Source organism: Saimiri boliviensis, chromosome 9 (genome assembly GCF_048565385.1).
Source record: "Saimiri boliviensis isolate mSaiBol1 chromosome 9, mSaiBol1.pri, whole genome shotgun sequence".
In the NCBI taxonomy this organism is placed as follows: domain Eukaryota; kingdom Metazoa; phylum Chordata; class Mammalia; order Primates; family Cebidae; genus Saimiri; species Saimiri boliviensis.
Window position 1 is genome coordinate 3,460,994 of NC_133457.1, and position 19,474 is coordinate 3,480,467.

Here is a 19,474-nt window from a genome sequence, read left to right on the forward strand (position 1 = left end):
TAGAGTTAGAAAACTTGCCCATGTAAAGAAAACTGTTGACCCATTGCATGTTGTTATATGTAACTTGTATATTGTTCTTACTATAGGCTATGCTCTGTCCTCCTAGATTTACATGTATTAGTTATTTTTTTCTCACAACAACCTTATGAGTTGGAACTATTAGTGACTCCAATACAGAGATGAGAAAATCCAGCCCCAGTTTATACCTCATGGTAAAGTAACAGTGAGTAATTGGGGACCAGAGATTTAAAACTAGTCCATGTGGCTCTAGAAGTCTTACACTTGGACCACTATGCCAAAAAGCACTGTACCATAAATCTGCTGACCCAGAAAAGGTGAAGAAATAATACACACCTGGCTTCTTACCACATGTGTTTTCCATCATGAAAGCAAGAGCGCTGTGTTTCAAATCTTAAATGTGTTAATAATCATATCAATTTTCCACTTAATTTATTGTGTGTGTACACAATCTAAAAACACAACCTTCTCCATTTATTTTCCGTTCTCTGTATCAATGTATTAAATTTGGCCTCTTCAAAGTCACAGAATGAAATAGACTTGCACTATATGGACAGAGCAGCATGTGAATGACACAGTCACACATTCAACACCTTTGAATTAAATTTTTCTAACGTGTTTTCACTTCAAAAATATGACAAGAAAAGGGTCAGGAGGGCCAAATCTTCCTTTTCTTTGCTGGCACCTCCACATTGAGACTATTTAATGCTTGCTTTTATATGTTGCATTTTGCCAGTTAGTTCAATTTAGATGAAAGTGGTTGTTTTCTAATTCCATCTCACTGTAAAGGACACAGACAAAGGGTCATATTACCTTGAGAGTTCCTTTGGCAGAATAGGCTGCATATGAGTAGAGCAGGTCTTGGCTCCTGTCTTTTCTGGCTTCTTCACCGCAAGGCTGGCCATCAGGATGAAAGCACTCACCACTGCTGCTTAGAGTCACAGTGCTGGGAGAAAGGCCTGGCAGATTCAGCAGCACAGAGTAATTTACAAACTGTACATCCTCTAGGCCCAGTGAAGTCCACTGAGTCTTAATCTCCTTTGAAACTTCCATGTCATCTTCACTTTTATACAGTTGTACCAAATTTCTGAAATAAATTTTTAAAGAAAAACTTTTTTTAAAAAAGGATAATTTATTCTTTTGAGATACGGTTGCTCAATATACGAACAATATTAATGGATGTTGTGGGATACTGAAAGATGAATGAGACAGGACCCTATCCCATGAAACTTAAACACAAATCAAAGCGGAAAGAATTAATTTATTAAATTAAGAACTAACGATCATTGTGGTAGTTCACGCCTGTGATCTCAGCACTTTAGGATGCCAAGGAGGGAGGATCGCTTGAGAGCAGGACCAGCCAGGGCAATACAGCAACACCCTGTGTCTGCAAACATCAAAAAAAAAAAAAAAAAAAATTAGCTAGGCGTCCTGGTATGCACCTGTGGTCCTACCTACTTGGGAGGCTGAGGTAGGATGATCACGTGAGCCCGGGAGTTAGAGGCTGCAGTGAGCTGTGATGGCACCACTGCACTCCAGCTCTGTCGACAGAGCAAGACCGTTTCCAAAACAAACAAACAAACTAACAAAGAAAACCACTTAAAGCACTTTGGCATTGCAGAGAAGAGTGAAATTAATGCCAACTAGTTCTTCTATTCGTTCTGATCCTTCTATCAACATCAACATAATCCACTTAAAAGTCAGTTCCAAAATCCAGGTTTCATTCCAATTAAGACATTTCCTTGTCATACTTAAGGCGACTTCATATGATGTGATATGATTGACATATAGCTATTGTTCCTTAAAATAATACAGAGAGAGCTCTTTAGATACAAATGTTATGCCAAATTACATGATGGTATGAGCACAGTGTTACTCAGTAAACTCAAAAACACAAATTGGTAAACCAATATGAAATTAATTTTTGTGTTGTACTTTCTGTACTTTGTATGTTTATTCCTATATATCTATCCCATAATCCAGTGACACTATTTTTGCTTATGACATACTAGACGCCAGACAAAATCTATTAAAAATCTCTTCTAGTACCTAGAAGAGAATCAGACATGAGAACTTAATAAAAATAATTTAATCCAGATTTTTTTTTTAATTTTGTGGCTGAAATTTAATAAAAAGGGACTAAAAAGGAAGAATTTCCTTTCGGGGCAAAAATGTATCTTCTTAAAAGAATCTTATTGCTCTCCAAGCTATTACCTAAATGTTTGTTTTGATATTATTGCCCATGACATTATTTTTCTCACTGATCTCCTCTAGGAACCTGTTTATTCAACAACTCCTAAGCCAGGCTGGTTTAACCTATGACCCGTGGGCTGCATGTGGCCCCAGGACAGCTTTGAATGTGGTCCAACACAAATTCATAAGCTGTCTTAAAACATTATGAGACTTTTTAAAAAGATTTTTAAAATTTTTATTTTAGCTCATCGGCTATTGGTAGTGTTAATGTATTGTGGCCCAGGACAACTCATGTTCTTCCACTGTGGCCCAGGGAAGCCAAAAGATTAGACACCCCTCAACACTACGTGCATGGAAAAGAAATAAGAAACAGATACAATAGTGGTAAGAAAGCATTACAAGAGATAAAATGTAAGTCTGATGCCACAGCTTAGAAGCTGGCCTACACAGGAAGATGCAATAAAAACAGTTACTCACCTATCTCTTAACTTTTTGAAAGTACTCCTGTTTTTGCTTTCTTCCCTCTTCCTTTATTATTATTTTTTAATATCTACTTGGATCAGTCAACAGAGCAACCTACATTTTGTGGAAGAGCTGGTGAGAAGAATTCTATTCTTTTTCATTCCCATTAAGAGTGATCTGCCTTCGACTTTGTTTCATTGTTGTTATTTTATCTGTTCTCTACCTTTTCCTACCCCCTTTCTCTATTGCTATTGTATTCTCTCTGTATATTTGGGAGAGGGCAGGTAAACTGAGTTAAAACAACACAATTTGACAGGAAAGTCATTTATTTAAAAAGGTGCATCAAAAATGTTCTTTAAAATTCATATAAATTGAGGTTTTAAAACACATATTTATATAAACATAGCAATATATGGTCAACATTGACAAATAGAAAAATGTGAAGATTGCTTTAGATTTTGTTTGCTCCTGTGCACAGTTAATTGATGAATAAAAATATGTCAAGGCATGTGCAAGATGTTCAATCTATCAATCTTTTTGTTGGTTTCAGTTGCTTTATGGTGCAAGCAACTGAAAACATGGAATGTTATACAATAGGGCCTCAAAAGGCAAATGAAATACTTCTTTCAGGGCTCAACTGAAGAATTAATAATTTGTCCCAATTGTGGAGAATTTCTAAATATTTTTCAGTACTAAGCTAAAATTAATGAGTCAAAAAATTTATATAGCCTTTACTTCACTTTTATATCATCATTTTTAATATGACGAAATAATTTCAACACATGAAGAATATACAACATATATAATGTATACCATGTATAAAGAATAGTGAAAGGAACCAACCAAGTTATGAAGTAGAACATCTCTAATATTATCACAGCTCCTGGAATCGTTTTCCTCTATTGTGTCACTGACCTTGATCCCCAGGGTAAGCATCAATCTGATTTTGTTTCCCATTGTCTTTTTTTTAATAGGTCTATATACATACATATATATATATCTTTAACAATTTGTTTAACTTTAGGGATTTTACTTTTTCATAATTGGTATCTTATATATGGTTTTCATATTTCCCTTTTTTACTCAATATTGGTTGCTTGAGATTCCTCCACATTTTTAATCAATTTTCCTGAGAGAAATATTTTAAAGTTGTTTTCAGCCTGTCACTATTGTAAACAATGCTGCACTGGATATTCTTTTTTTTTTTTTTTTTCGTTTTTTTCAAGAAGGGGTCTCACTCTGTCACCAGGCTGGAGTGCTGTGGCCATATCTTAGCTCCCACTCCCAGTTCAATTGTTCAAGCAATTCTCCTTCCTCAGCCTCCCGAGTAGCTGGGACTACAGGCATGTGCCACCACGCCCAGCTAATCTTTCTACTTCTAGTAGAGAGAGGATTTAACTATGTTAGCCAGGATGGTCAGGAGCTCTTGACCTGGTGATCTGCCCGTCTCAGCCTCCCAAGTGCTGGGATTACAAGCGTGAGCCGCCGTGCCTTGCCTGATATTCTTATTCATGTTTCCTGATAAACATATGCGAAAGTTTCTTTAGGCAAGGAATTATTGGTCCATAAGATATGCAGCCCAGTAACTTTAAAAGCATATTAAAAAATGTCAAAATGCTTTTAAAATATTTTTGATTAAACTCTTGCCATCTCTTCATGAGAGCTCTATTTCCTCCATTCCTCAACAATACTTGGTATTGTCCATTATTTTATTTTACTTTTTTATTTTGTTTGATACTTTGTCAATGTAGTGAGTGTAAAGTAATATTTCATTATATGTTTAACTCAGAAGAACAAATGCTGGATTCCAGGATACACTAGTTTTCCAAGGCTTCCTTTACCACCTTCTGCTCTTGTATCTAATTTCTGCTCTCCAATGAGAATAAAATTTTATCCCACTGTCGTTTTAATTTGCATTTCCATGATTACCAATGAGGATCCTTTCATGCACTATTTAGCTAGTCATGTTTCCTTTTATGTATAATAACTGTTCTTGTTTTTGCCTATATTTATAGAAGTTTTTGTATGTTCTGAATAATCTTCTTTAGGTCATATGTATGGCACATATTCTATCTCAGTTTTGGTCTTCTCTTTTTATTTGTAATGTATTGTCTTAAGCAAAAGTTTATAATTTTAATTCATAGAGCTTTTAATATAATTGTTTTCACATTTTCTGATGTGCTTAAGAAATCCTCAGTCCTGTGTCCTGAAGTTACTTTCTTTTTTCATAAAAGTTTTGAGGAGTTGTTTTTCACATTTCAGTGTTTACTTGGAGAACATACGTGTATGTGAGTGCAGGTGTGTGGTGGGAGACAGGAATCCAATTTCACTTTTTTCCAACTTGAGTCCTAGTACCCTTTGTCAAATACAACCTATTAATGTGCAATCACAACTCTGTCATATATATATGAGTTGCCATATGTGTATGAGTCTGTCTGGGTTCCCAAATCAATTGCATTTTTCTTTTTGTTCCATATCCATAATAATGTGCTGTTTTCATTATTACGACTTTATTATAGGTCTTAATATCCAGAATGAACAAGCCAGTCTTCTTGTTCTTCATCAAGAAATCTTAACTATTTTTCTTTTCTCTTCCATATTGGAATGAACCCGCTAATTTCCATGCCAACATTGTGACTGCAATTACATTGAGACTAAAGCTCAGTTCAGAAAGAAACGCCAACCTTATAATAATATAACAACAAATCCTTAATATTATTGCCATACTCTGAATGTTTATTCATATGTCGAAATCCTAACCCCCAAGGTGATTATATTAAGAGGTTGGGGGGTCTTTGGGAGGTGATTATGAGAGCAGAAAATTCATGAATAGGATTAGTGCCCTCATAAAAGAGGCCAGAAGAAACATTTTTGCTCTTTCCATTATGTGAAGACATAGCTAAAAAGCACTGTCAGTGAGGAAGCAGGCCCTTACCAGAAACCACATGCATTTTGATCTTCAACTTCACAGCCTCCAGAACTGTAGGATATAAATGTCTGTTGTTTACTTGTTCTCTAATCTAAGGTATTCTGTTACAGCACCCGAACAAACTAAGATAACGGTCAAGTGTCTGGTCAATGTTAACAAACATAAAAATACGTTTTAAAATTTGCTGGTGTAGAGGAATACTATTCACATGTTCTATAAAGTAATCCTGCTAAACTGTATTTTTAATTATAATAATTTTCTTCCATTTTCTCTATGTAAGAAATTATACCATATGCAAAATAATTAAGGTTTTATTATATCTCTTCTAATTATTTAGAGAATTAACTTTTTTTATATTACCACCCAGGATATGACCTGCAGAAAATATTTAAAGGAATGACTAATAATGTGTGATAGCAGACATCCATGTTGTATTGTATGTAACAGGTTAAAGATGTTCCTTCCATTTTCATGTTGTTAACAGATATTTTATGAATGGAGATTAAATTTTGTCAGAAATTCTGGTACTTCCATTAAGACAATCATATGTTCTATTTTTTTAATTTCATGGATTACATTAATAGATTTTCTTTAAATGTTAAACTAGCATTTCTAAAATAAGCTGAATTAATAGAATTAAAATTTTTACTTATGTGATTTCTTTTGCAAATATTTTATTTATTATTTTTGCATCCATTTTTAAAAGTAAATTTGGTAGGTAATGTTCCTTTCAACTATCACTTCTGATTTTTATTTGTAACTATATAAATCTCATAAAATGATATAACAAGCATTCCCTCTTGATCTATTCTCTAGGAGAGTTTGAATATTATTAGAATTTTTAAAAGAGAAACTTTTCTTAAACTAAAAATTGTCTGTACTTTATGTTCCTATTATGGGCAAACTATGAACTGTTGATTTAATGATTTTAATGTAATAATTTTAAAAACGCATTCTTCGAATCACAGCTCTTTCATTGTGCTCTGTGCTACCTTCTACGAATTTTCTAATTTCTAGGTTTCAGCTTTCATCATCTGCAATAGTACTCTTTTTTGAGTTTTTGTTCCCTTGAGAATTTCTCTTACTATTCTTCAACTCAGGACTCTAGTACTTCAAAGTAGGTATGTTATAATGCATATAGCATATATATGTTTTTTAGAATATCAATTTAAAAATTACTGAAAATGGAAATGCACTAACTTGAGTACCTAGTTGCTAAGACATGATTTCTTTGTGTGTATTGATTGCTACTCCCACAATATCCAAGGGAGGAAACTCTGGAAAAATAGTTAAGAATTATGACCTAAGCTGCTTCTTCCATAGACTTACATAATAGAATAGATACTTGTTCAAAGTTGATTGATGTGATAACATTTGACACATTATCTAACCAATTAGACATTAGATTATTTAAATCTCCTACACTCTGGTTGTTGACTGAATTCAAGGGAATATGAGTGTATTTTCATAGGAACCTAAAAAATACAAGTATATCGATACAAAAATGCATACTAAAAGATGATAGCAAAATTTTTGGATATACATGATTGTAGAAATACTGGTCTCCAGAAAACATGGCTTCTTCCTAAATAGTGCCAGCATTTCAAATAGTTAATCATAAGTTAAAAAATAACTCTTAAATTTTAAGTCTTCCTAAGATTACTTTTAAATTCTGATGCCTTTTAAAATTTTATTTAAAAATTATCAAGTTTATTGTATATGTTTCTCTTAAGAAAATGATTTCAAGAGATCATATGAATTCATAGTTCCACAATTATGTAATCTTTAAATTGTTTTAAATCAGTCATCATCAATACCATCTTATGGATACAAATGGTTTAGTCAAATAATTCTGTTTATTACTAATTTCAGATTACCTAGAATGTTAAGATAAATAGATTTTATTGAGAATGGCAACAGTTTTTATACTCTTTTCCCCACAATAAATGTTTCAGGATTCATGCTGAACAACTCTGCTATAATTAAGTAGTTTTGTGGAGTAAATGATAAAGGTTATTAAAGAATTAACTGCAATATAATCTAAATTTACTAATTTCAGAGAAAGCTGCAAAAATAGAAGGGTATCTCCTAAAATCACAAGGTATTTATTAGACAGAGAGTTTTACTGTGCTTTAATTTTTAAAATAAGGGTTTCCATGGGCCAGTAGTTTTGGCAGGTAGCATAATGAACTGTCGTGTCTGAGACTTGAATTTGGAAGAAACTTTGGCATTAATGTTCCATTGGCCAATGGAGATTAGAAATGGGAGAATTTTGGCTTTAGTAGACAAAATTCTGTTTCTATCAATGCTCAACACCTGCTACTGCATGAGCCACAGAGCAACAGTGATGTCAGAATTGGAGGAAGCCATGCATGTCATATTCCTAACACCAGGTCGAATGCCAAGAGTATACTGCAAATGAATGGGGAAAGAAAACATTTAAAGAAAGATTAACTAGCATCACACATGGAAAAAAATCAACACATTTATTAATGCCCATGAATATTTCCTTATGTGTATTTACAATGACATATGCAGATACTCATACTATACTGGGTGATATTTCTAACATAATATTAAAAAGTCAAACATTTCATTAGGTTATTATTTGAATTGGTATCCAATTTAGTAAAATTCTGTGAATCATGTACTATATATGTGTGGTGAATTTAAAGACTGTATAGCATGAAATGACTTTTTTATCTCTTAATTTTGCTTTGAAAATATTAAGATTTAAACACATGATAAACTGTAATAAACATAGCAGCAAGGAGTTAAATGGTTAAGAGGGAAAGGCAGCATCCCATAATGTTCCCTTCCAACACAGCCACTAATCTCATGCCAATGAAACCATGGTTTCTTGCTCAACTACTTCTTACCTTCTATAGTAACATACTAACTACAAATTGTATATTGAATGTCTACTATTATGCTTAATCATCACAAAAAAAATTCTTCATATAACTACTATGGTTACCACATTACAGATAAGGAAATTGAAGACTAGATAATGATATCAAGATGTTGAATGTCCTAGATTAAGTAAGTCAGTTTTCCACTATTCTACACTGAATCTCAGGTTTCCACTATAAAACGCTGCTATTTAGAAAGAGCAGCTAGTTTTCCAATCTTAGATGCTTTCCAAAAGCAATAAAAATTATTTAAGTATTAGAATGTACTGTATCCAGATAAAATAAAAGTTAGATAGTATGAGGTAGATAGACAGAAATCTTTATGCTCAGGAGAAAATGATGCTCAACGAAATTAATACAGCTATTTAAAAAAATACAATAGACAATTTTAAAATTTGGGAACCATCTGAACAACAAGCAAAAAAGAAAATCAATTCCGTACATATTTTATTTAAAAATCAGTTCAGAAATGAATTATCTCCCAGAGAACTTAATAGTTTCTCCTCTTTGTTTCTAATCAAGGAAAACATGGTACATAACTGTCTGCTCTACAAGTAATAGAAGGCATGTTCATTGGCTCAGTGCCCTCTACTTAAGTCCCAGGCACAAAGCTGATAGTCAGTAAATAATTTATTTGATATTTATATCAATTTATGTTCCACATGACAGTAAGATAAGTGATATAAGCTTGATTTAAAAACCAGAGCACACAGAAATATCACTAATTGTTAACACATCAATTATTACCCATGCCAGAAAAAAAAATCCAGTATCATAACTCTACATAGTCACTGTTGCACACATTTATATAGGAGACAATTTCATCTCTGGTTAACAGTGAGTGTATTTTTGGATTTCAAGAGAGAAGAATACAATAGGGTATCTTGAGATGAGCATTTAAAAATACATTTCAGTAAGAAGAAATGTTACTAAATAAAATGACAGCTATAAAAGGCATGGAGACACCAGATTTCACAGAATATACCCATCCTGCACATGAATATTATACTTACTGTTAATAGTACTTTGCTTCTGAGACACTTTCTGTTTTTCAGAGAATATAATTGTCTAATGTCACTTTTCAGATTAAAGTCCTTCAACTTCTCTAAAAAAAAATCTAACAGCAGACTCACAAAATGGACAAATTAATCTAATCAGTAAGACAAGACAAGTCTTCAATTTCATCTGTTTGGTTCTCTAGTGAAATGACATAACTTGAGTGGTGCTGAAATATACAGAGACTTTTGATTTTAAAAAGTCACTATTTCAATGTTCTTTTTTTTTTCAAGTAAGTGAATAGATTACCAAATAAATAATGGGGAGAAAGTTTTTCCATTTCAATAAGATTGTAATAGAAATGACTAGCCTTTATCAAACTTCAAAATAAGCATATTTACTGAAAATTATTTTTGAACTACCTAAACACTAACAGTGATTCCCTTTTCTTGTCATTAACGTAAAGATGATTAATCCATTTTAGTAATCTTAAAAATTAAGCTTTTTAAAAAACAAGTCGTTAGTCTTACCCTTTTTCACATATCCTGAAAATTCAAATACAGAAGTCCAGAACTTAGTAAATGGTAAACACAACCAATGTTCAGGAAATATTTTTTACTAAGTAAATACACCTTTAAGACTATATTGAAAGCATAATTTTAAGATGATATATAGTTATTTTAGTTTATTTTCTAATACAGCAAATGAAATATTGGGTAGTTTTGCAAGTTTGACTAAAATAGTAATGGTAATTTTATATAACGAGGAAGATATATTTTTAAAATAATTTTTAGATGTCATCTTTCTATGACAATGCAAACAAACAGGTTAAGATTATGCCCGAACAATGAATTATAATGGTTATGCCAGAGTGATATTTAAAAATAGTAGCAATTTACATGTTATTTTTCAGTTGTTAAGGAAGACTACCTTCCTTCCTGGGTAGACTCATTTCTGCAGCAAGCAGTGAACATGTCTTTATTAAATCAACTTGTCATTACATGGCAAGTTACAAAAATCATGAGACAACTAACTGTTAACCCACTCAAGCTTATGAAATACATTGAAATCAATCTGTAGAGATGGCTGGCCTTTGGAAGTAATGATATTATGGAAACAAGAATGAAAATTATAAATTCTAAAACAATAGAGATGAAAAGTGTTTTGAAGTATGTTACATATGTTGGTATTTGAACAAACTATCATCTAAGTACTTCATCTCTATCGTATACATGAAGAAAGAAAAAAGAGGTTTGTTGCTAGACCAGAAATGAGCAACACTCAACAATGGTATGTATCTGATATATTTCATTCCTAATGGGCCAGGATCTGGTCTACTGAACCTCATGAATTATCCATGATACGGAGAGCAAACTTTCAGCAACAGTTTGGCAGTGGGTAGCGGGTGGGTGGAGATGGGATATTTAAAACTATCTACTATTTTTAAATATTACTCTGACATAATCATTATAATTCATTGTTCTGGCATAATCTTAACCTGTTTGCATTGTCATAGAAAGATGACATCTAAAAATTATTTTAAAAAATATATCTTTCTCATTTTATAAAATTACCATTACTATTTTAGTCAAACTTGCAAAACTACCCAAGATTTCATTTACTGTATTAGAAAACAAACTAAAATAACTATATATCCTCTTAAAATTATACTTAAAAATATACATTTGGGAAGAGGAGGATGGAGAATAAAATGATTCTAGATTTTGGATTCAGCAAAGGAGGGCTTGACCTCTGGTTTAAGCATATAAACTAGACGATTTATGCATATTAATATATTTTGACCCTTGTTAGTACAAGCTGTCCCATTTTTTAAGTCCTCAGCCATCTTGGTCAGAGTGAAACTTTCCACAGGGGTTCAGGCTGTGAGAAACATCCTGCCCAATCACCTGACTTCCTTATCACATCCTGCTGGAAAAAGGGCCAAACTGCCTGATCATAGGAACATCTTGTCAATATCCTCCTGGGCAGCAAGTCAAACCACCCAGCTTGTAAGCTGCAGTGGGCTCTGACATTAACCTGGTCCCCACCTCTGCAGGTTGTGCTTGCAATAAACCTGTGTTGCTGTAAGCTGCCAGCTCTCTCTCTGTTTTTCATTAACCTTCACCTTCCCTTCAAAACTTAACAACCCTCAGTTTCAACATTGTAATATGTTGAACAGTAACATTTTATTGAGTTTTTTAGAGCTTGGAAAGTTTTTTTTAAAGCACATGTAAAGGGCTTAGCATAGTCTCTAGTACCTCCAGACACTTAAAAATGTAACTTCCCTTCTTCTCTTTCTTGCCTAAATGATTTGTCCCAAGCACTGAGAATACCATAAAAACTGCATCAGAAAATATACATGAACTTATCTTCAATTTATGGTTGGAATTATAAAGCTACTATTTGACATCTTTCTTTTTTATCCAAAACAGTTCATGATATTTTAATGTATAATTCTAGACACTGGATTCAAATTTTTATATATTTTCTTGTGGGTATGTATCCAAAGAAAATTATATCAGGATCTCAAAGAGATATTCACATACCTATTTTCATTACATAGTTTTTCATGATAGTCAAGATATGAAAACAACTCGTGTCCATCAATGGACATATGGATAAAGAAAATGCAGTATCTATAAAATGAACTATCATTCAGCCATAAAAATAATCTTGCCATTTGTAACAATATGGATAAACTTGAAGGATATTATGCTGATATCTAATTAGCCAGAAACAGAAAGACAAGTACTGCATGATCTCAATTATGTGAAATCTAAAAAATAAAAATAAAACTCATAGAATCAGAATGTAGAATGGTGATTGCCAGGAGGTGGGGGTATATGGTGGTGGAAGAAGTGGATAGTATTATTTACTTGAAATTTGTTAAGAGAACAGTGTCCTTACCACATACACATACACACACACACACACACACACACACACACACACACTAACTATAGGTAGTGATGGATGTGTAAATTTATTTGATTGTGGTAATTATAGAATGTATATATGAAATTATTATGTTACATATCCTAAATATATGCAATTTTGTCAATTATCCTATTAAAGCTGGAGAAAAAAATATCACAACAGGTTGGATGCAGAAGCAGAAATGACAATCTAGCAGTGTTTTATTAAGCCAGACATTAATGAGATTTAAAAAATACAAAATAATGCCACTCTTCTCTCTAGATGTTTTTTTCTTTGAAAAATGGTTATTTTTTCATAACATGTTTTATTCTTAACATGTAATGGGATTTTTATTTTTTAATAAATTAATATCTATTTAAAATTTATCAGTTTTAATCTCATATAGATTAAATATGAACATATATAACTTTCAAAAGTATAAGTAATTTGAAGATCTCAATAGTGTTTAAGAATCTAAAGGAGTCCTGAGACACTTGCTCCAGTCCAGATTAATGTATAAAATAATAGGAGGTATCTAAGAATATACTAAATAATATGCATTTTCCTAATCTGCTTATGGACACGCCAGTTAATGAAGGTTGGCAGAGAGGCTGTCAGGATCAAGTCTGAAAAGTAGGTAACTAGGAAACATTTCAGAGAATTTCAAGTTTTCTACTAATAGTAGAGATGTTTAACCTCTTTTGAGTCTAGGTCACAAAATGTCATTGTGTGAACGTGAGTGCCTAGAATCATACTACCTACTATGTATAAGTGATGCTAATCCAATTGACGAAAACACAAATAGAAGGCTTGTATACTCCCAGATTTAGGAAGAAACAAATATATTAGAACTCTCTCCATTTCAACAAGTATCTGTTAAATAGCTACTACGTCTAAGGAAATATAAAATTTTCTGTTAGGGAGAATCTGGCAAAATCATCTTAACTTCTTTGGCAATGGTCAGCTCTTACCTTGTACTGTGCCAAGTAGATTTTTCTGGACTTTGGCACTGGATACCTATTATCACATCCATCTTCAGTTTTATCTTTTTATCACAAAAAAATAATCACTTAATATCTGCTATTGGAAGCCATTGGATAGCTAGAGAGGTTGAGTGATTAAATAAAAACAGATGTGCCCTGATATCTGGTTAAGTAAGACAGGTTTCATAACTTATAAAGCAAAAATTGAAAGTACAAAAAATGCACATCAGCAATCAATGTTAGAAATTTTACTAAACCCCTCTGTAAATAATAGAATAAGCAGAAAAGGAAAAGCCAGAGAATAGATGAGTTGACCAATTTGACATATACAGAAAAGTATGCCCAATAACTTTATAAGTGCACATGAAATGTTTATAAAAATTGCCTGTATGCTAGGCCATAAAGCAAGTCTCAATACACATGAAAAGACCAAAATCACACAGTATATATGCTGTAAACTTAATGGAATTGAGTTAGAAATCAGTAACGAAAGAGCAGAAAATCTCAGCTGCTTGGAAATTAAACAATGCCTTTTAAATAACCAAGAAGTCAATGATGTCAATGTTGAAATTAAAACAATAATAAAGAATCTGTGTGTGTGTGTGTGTGTGTGTGTGTGTGTGTGTGTGTGTGTGTGATGGAATGTTGCTCTGCCAACCACACTGAAATGCAATGGCATGATCTTGGCTCACTACAACCTCCACCTCCCAGGTGCCAGCTTCTTCTCCCTCGTCAGCCTCCCAAGTAGCTAAGGTGACAGGCAACTGCCATCACAGCTGGCTAAGTTTTCTTTGTCTTTTTGTAGAGACGGGGTTTCACCATGTTGGTCAAGGCTGGTCTTGAACTCCTGACTTCATGTGATCCACCCACCTCAGCCTCCCGTAGTGCTGGGGTTATAGGCTTGAACCACCACACCCAGCCAAAAACATTGTGAAATAAATGATAATAGAAACATGCATCACAGTACTTATGGGGATCAGCTAAAGCAGTGCTCAGAGAAATGTATTGCCTTAAGCAAATGTATATTTTAAAATGCAAGAAAAAGATCAATGATCTAGATTCAATTTAAAGAAATTAGTAAAAAGCAATGATATAACAACTCAAATGAAAATTTTTAAAAAGAAATAAAAATAATAGCAAAATGAATAAAAATGAAGAAAGTGTACCGAAGAAAAACCCAACAAAGGCAAACATTGGCTATATATTTGATCAGCTCTGATAATACTATTCAAGAAAAGAAAAAGGAGGGAGAAGGCACAAATAATCCACCTTAAGAAAAAATGAGGCATCATAATAGATATTATTGATATTAAACAAGTAAGAGTATATTTTGACAGCAATTATGTCAATACATTTAAAAATTTTGTAAAGTAGAAAAATGTTCTTAAAACCCCAAGTTACTAAAACTGTCACAAAAATCTAAATATTCAACATCTACTTAAAATATATTATTATATCCTTCCTAGAAAAAAAAAGTCTTTCAAAACCCAGTTGCCCTCTAGATTTTTACATATTTTAAAAAGAAATGTTATAATAGACTACATGCAAGAATCATTAAAATAAGGAATTGTCCAAAATTTTTCATGAGGCTAACAAAACTTTGACATCAAAATATGTCAAAAATACCATAAGAAAAATTATATCATTTCCTTTATAAGTTTATAACACAAATAAAATATTTATAAATCATATTTGTAGAAAAAGACAAGGCATTACAGCCTAGTATGATTTGTTTTAGTAACATAAGATTGATTTAAAATTCAAAAATCAAACATTCTAGCTTACCACTTTACAAAAAGAAATATTTCCCTAAATTGAAAAAATAGCATTAGAAGTAACAAACAATTAAAAAGTTAAAATTTTAAGAAACAATACTGGCCAGGCGCGGTGGCTCAAGCCTGTAATCCCAGCACTTTGGGAGGCCGAGGCGGGTGGATCACGAGGTCAAGAGATCGAGACCATCCTGGTCAACATGGTGAAACCCCGTCTCTACTAAAAATACAAAAAAAATTAGCTGGGCATGGTGGCGCGTGCCTGTAATCCCAGCTACTCAGGAGGCTGAGGCAGGAGAATTGCCTGAACCCAGGAGGCGGAGGTTGCGGTGAGCCGAGATGGCGCCATTGCACTCCAGCCTGGGTAACAAGAGTGAAATTCTGTCTCAAAAAAAAAAAAAAAAAAAAAAAAAAAAAAAAAAAAGAAACAATACTATTTATGATAGCATTAAAATATCAAATAAATTGTTGAAAGATATGAAAAAAAAAACCCCACAAACTATTATTGAGAGAAATCTTAAAAAACCTCAGTAATTGGAGGGATATATCATGTTCATGACTTGGAAATCGCAATGTTGTAAAGATGCCAGTTGTTCCCCAGATTTGACTTTCACTACGATGTCAAACAGACAGGTAGAACAAAGCAACAGTATAAAGAATACAAAAAGAATAAAACATATGTAATGATCATATTTCAGATGAATCACAGAACTAAATTATTAAGGTAAACAACAATATAACTAAAGAGACCATTTTTACTACCTTGGTCAGAAAAAATTGAAACCACTAACCATGAAGACAAAACTGACAAACTTGATTTCACTGAAATTAGAGGGCTGTAATCATTAAAGACACCCTATAAGATTGAAAATGTAATCAATAAAGTTCAAGATATTTATATCAAACACATGTAACAGAAGACTTTCATCCAGATGATATAAAGATCTCCAGAAAAATTATGAGAAAAATAAATCAAATTTTTTAATGTCAAAAAGATTTCAGGTGGTCTCCCAGAAAACAGAAATAGCTATATTATCCATAACCATTTGAAAATGAGGTAACTTATTTCATTACCAAGAAGTTCACTAAAAACACAATGACATAATACTAAAATGAAACTCAAACTAAAACTAACAACACCAACTGTTGGCCAAACATGGAATAACTAAATTTCTCATATTCTGCTGACAAGAATATAAAATACTCTTTAGTATAAACCCAACAAAAATGTATATATATATGTACATAAAAAGGCACTTACTAGATTAATATATAACATTACTCACAAGTGTAAAAAACTAGGGCTTACTCAACTGTTAGTATTAAATCTATAAATATTTGGGCACATATTTATATAATAAAATATTATACAGGAATAAAATGAATGGTCAGGCGTGGTGGCTCACACCTATTATTCCCACTACTTGGGAGGTTGAGGCAGGAGAATCATTTGAACTCAGGAGGCAGAGGTTGCAGTGAGCTGAGATCGTGCCATTGCACTTCAGCATGGGCAACAAGAGCAAAACTCCATCTCAAAATAAATAAATGAATACATAAATAAAATGAATGAATAATTCATTTTATCACTATATGATATTTTATATGCAACACCACAGATTAAGTCTTGCAGACATAATCAATGAAAGAATTCACATATTTAATGATTCCATTTAAAATTCAGAAAGAGACAAATTTCTGATTAAAAATGTGAAAATAATTGTTATATTTGATGGCATCTAATGACTGAGAGGTTGCACAAGGGGGAGCCCTCTATGTGATAAGTTCACTTTATAAAATTTCACTTAAGATTTCTATATTTTGCTGCATATATATTACATTTGAATTTAAAAAAAAAAGATTTAAAACAAAAGCAAAAACAAATAATCCTCCCTTAGAACAATATCACCTGTAAGGAAACTCAGACTGCTTTATCATGACCCTTGACAAATACTTTGAAACTTTTCAGAATGTGACAGATAAGCCAGTTAGAATAAATTTAAAATGTTGTGAAGCAATTTAGACTCTCTGATATGCATTTTGCATATTTATTTTATATATAATCCATAGTTTTTTAATAGGTATCTTTTGACTAATTATGTCCTCTTGAGAATTTACATAATATATAAGCTACCTAAAACTTTAATAAGATTATTGTATTTCTTAGACATATTGGTTTATAAATAAGATGATTAACTTAATTTCATCAAGCCATACCATTCATCCAGTGTGCTTCCTTTCATCCTAAAAATTTAGCCAAAAATACCCCACTGAAATTCACCATAATGCTTTCTAGAAATTTGGTCAGGTTATACATTAAAGACAGCTAAATTAGTGCAGACATTAACTATTCATGTGTCCCTGCCCTTATTTAGATAGTCGCTGCCATTTCTATGGCTTCTATAGGTACAAACTGGTTTAATTTCTTTCATCAGTCGGTGCATCTGGATGTTCCTAACAAATACAAATCCCAATGAAGACAAAAACTCAAGCCAACTTCAAAGAAAAATGATTTAATTCTGTAGAGCCTGTTACTCCAAATCCTTGTTTTGCTTTTTAGAAATATGGCTGCAAGTTTATTTTCATGGTTTGGTTTAACGGTTAGCTAAAGGTCGCATAATGCATGAGTTGGTATGTGGTTAAAACTAGAGCTTTGATATTTCTTAAAGTCAGTCACTGCTCTTTCACAGCCTTAATAATGTTACATAATTACATTGAACACTGTTAAGCTAACTTGAGAAATAAGTTCCAACCAAGCAACTTCTGGTAATTGCCACCTTTAGTATTACTTTTCATGGATGGCCGGCAGACTATTTTTAGAGTCTTTAAAAATATATGCATATATTTCCAAATTAAATCATTCCATTTGGGAATGCTTGAATTAATTTTTGGTACATGTGAAATGAACAGAATAAAAACATTTGAGTCCTAAGCAAGAAAGTGGTACAAAGCAGAGTTGTCTCTTTTGCCTGATATTTTTGGAAAAACAAAGCTTCTGTGAGGACTGCAAACTGGAAATGAGCACATGCTTGCTGGGCAAGCTTTCCTCCATGTTTCTCTCAAGAACTGGAATGTCCTGATTTTCATATGCATTTATATCTCCCTGTGTAAGTTTTTGGCATATGTGCCTAGCTGGGCTATACTCATAGGATACAAAGCCAAAAATAAACCAAGAGAATAAAATTGTTCTGATTTTTTCATTAATTATGTTGCCAGACATGATCTGAAAACAAGAGTATGAAAAACACCTAAAGCACTTGTGAATCAATGATTTAGACACATTCCAGATGGTGAAAATTTCTTTCCTTCAAATTACATTGGGTGTTCCCATACCCTGTGTTTTATCAAAATTTAAAAATTATTGACCGGGTGGTGGCTCACACCTGTATTTCCAACACTTTGGGAGGCTGAGGCAGGTGGATCAAGAGGTTAGGAGTTCGAGACCAGCCTGGCCAACATGGTGAATCCCCATCTCTACTAAAAATACAAAAAGTAACTGAGTATGGTGGTAGCTGCCTGCAATTCCAGCTACTTCAGAGATGGCAGGAGAGTCATTTGAACCCAGGAGATGGAGGTTGCAGTGAGCCAAGATCTTGCCATTGCACTCCAACCTGGGTGATAGGGCAAGACTCTATCTCAAAAAAGAAAATAAATAAATAAATAAAATTCTTGCTTGTCAGCCATCTGCTAGAATTGGAGAATGCTCGTCTATTTTAGACAGGGCAAGACCTCTGTACTTCACTAAAGACCTCCATCTCCAACAGTGTAACACTTAGCATTCATTTATTTATATTATCTACTTGTCCTGCGTAGGCTGTTTCGCTATCTGATCTCTGACCTTAGAAAAGTAGCCTTGAAAAGAACTATCTAAAATTTGTTGCAACTATCTGCATCTATCTTTAAATAAAAAGTATTTGAATACTCTCTTAAAGCCTCATTAAGTCTGAGGTAATTGAACTGATTTCCTAAAAATGAACAGAACCAAAAATTGAGCTAAAGAGATGGCCGCAGTAAAGTTTAATTTTGTTTTAATAGTAATAACACTGATATATTTGGAAAGATGAGGGAAGAAGAAGAGGGAATCATGGTATATAATATTCAAAATTGGTCATCTTTTTTCTTATATGTCTGCATTTATATTATTTCTTGTCATATTAAAATCAAAAAAGAATTTTGCAAATCAAGTAAGAATCCAGGCAGTGCATTTGTGACAGACTATTGGCAAGATAGAAAAATGCATTTAAGTTATCTTTGGAAAGGATGATTATAAATTGGCACTAAAATTATTCATCCATT

General features: G+C 32.7%; 1 protein-coding gene across 7 annotated transcripts in view; it reads right to left on the minus strand.

Annotated features, from left to right (window-relative positions):
* Window positions 1-19,474, minus strand: part of NAALADL2 (N-acetylated alpha-linked acidic dipeptidase like 2) — a 1,288,446-nt gene that overhangs the window by 572,579 nt on the left and 696,393 nt on the right. For all 7 annotated transcript variants that reach the window (XM_074405415.1, XM_074405414.1, XM_074405412.1 and 4 more), the window contains one exon: window positions 832-1,105. In XM_074405415.1, the coding sequence (XP_074261516.1) occupies window positions 832-1,105 (274 nt within the window). The remainder of the gene's footprint in view (window positions 1-831; window positions 1,106-19,474) is intronic.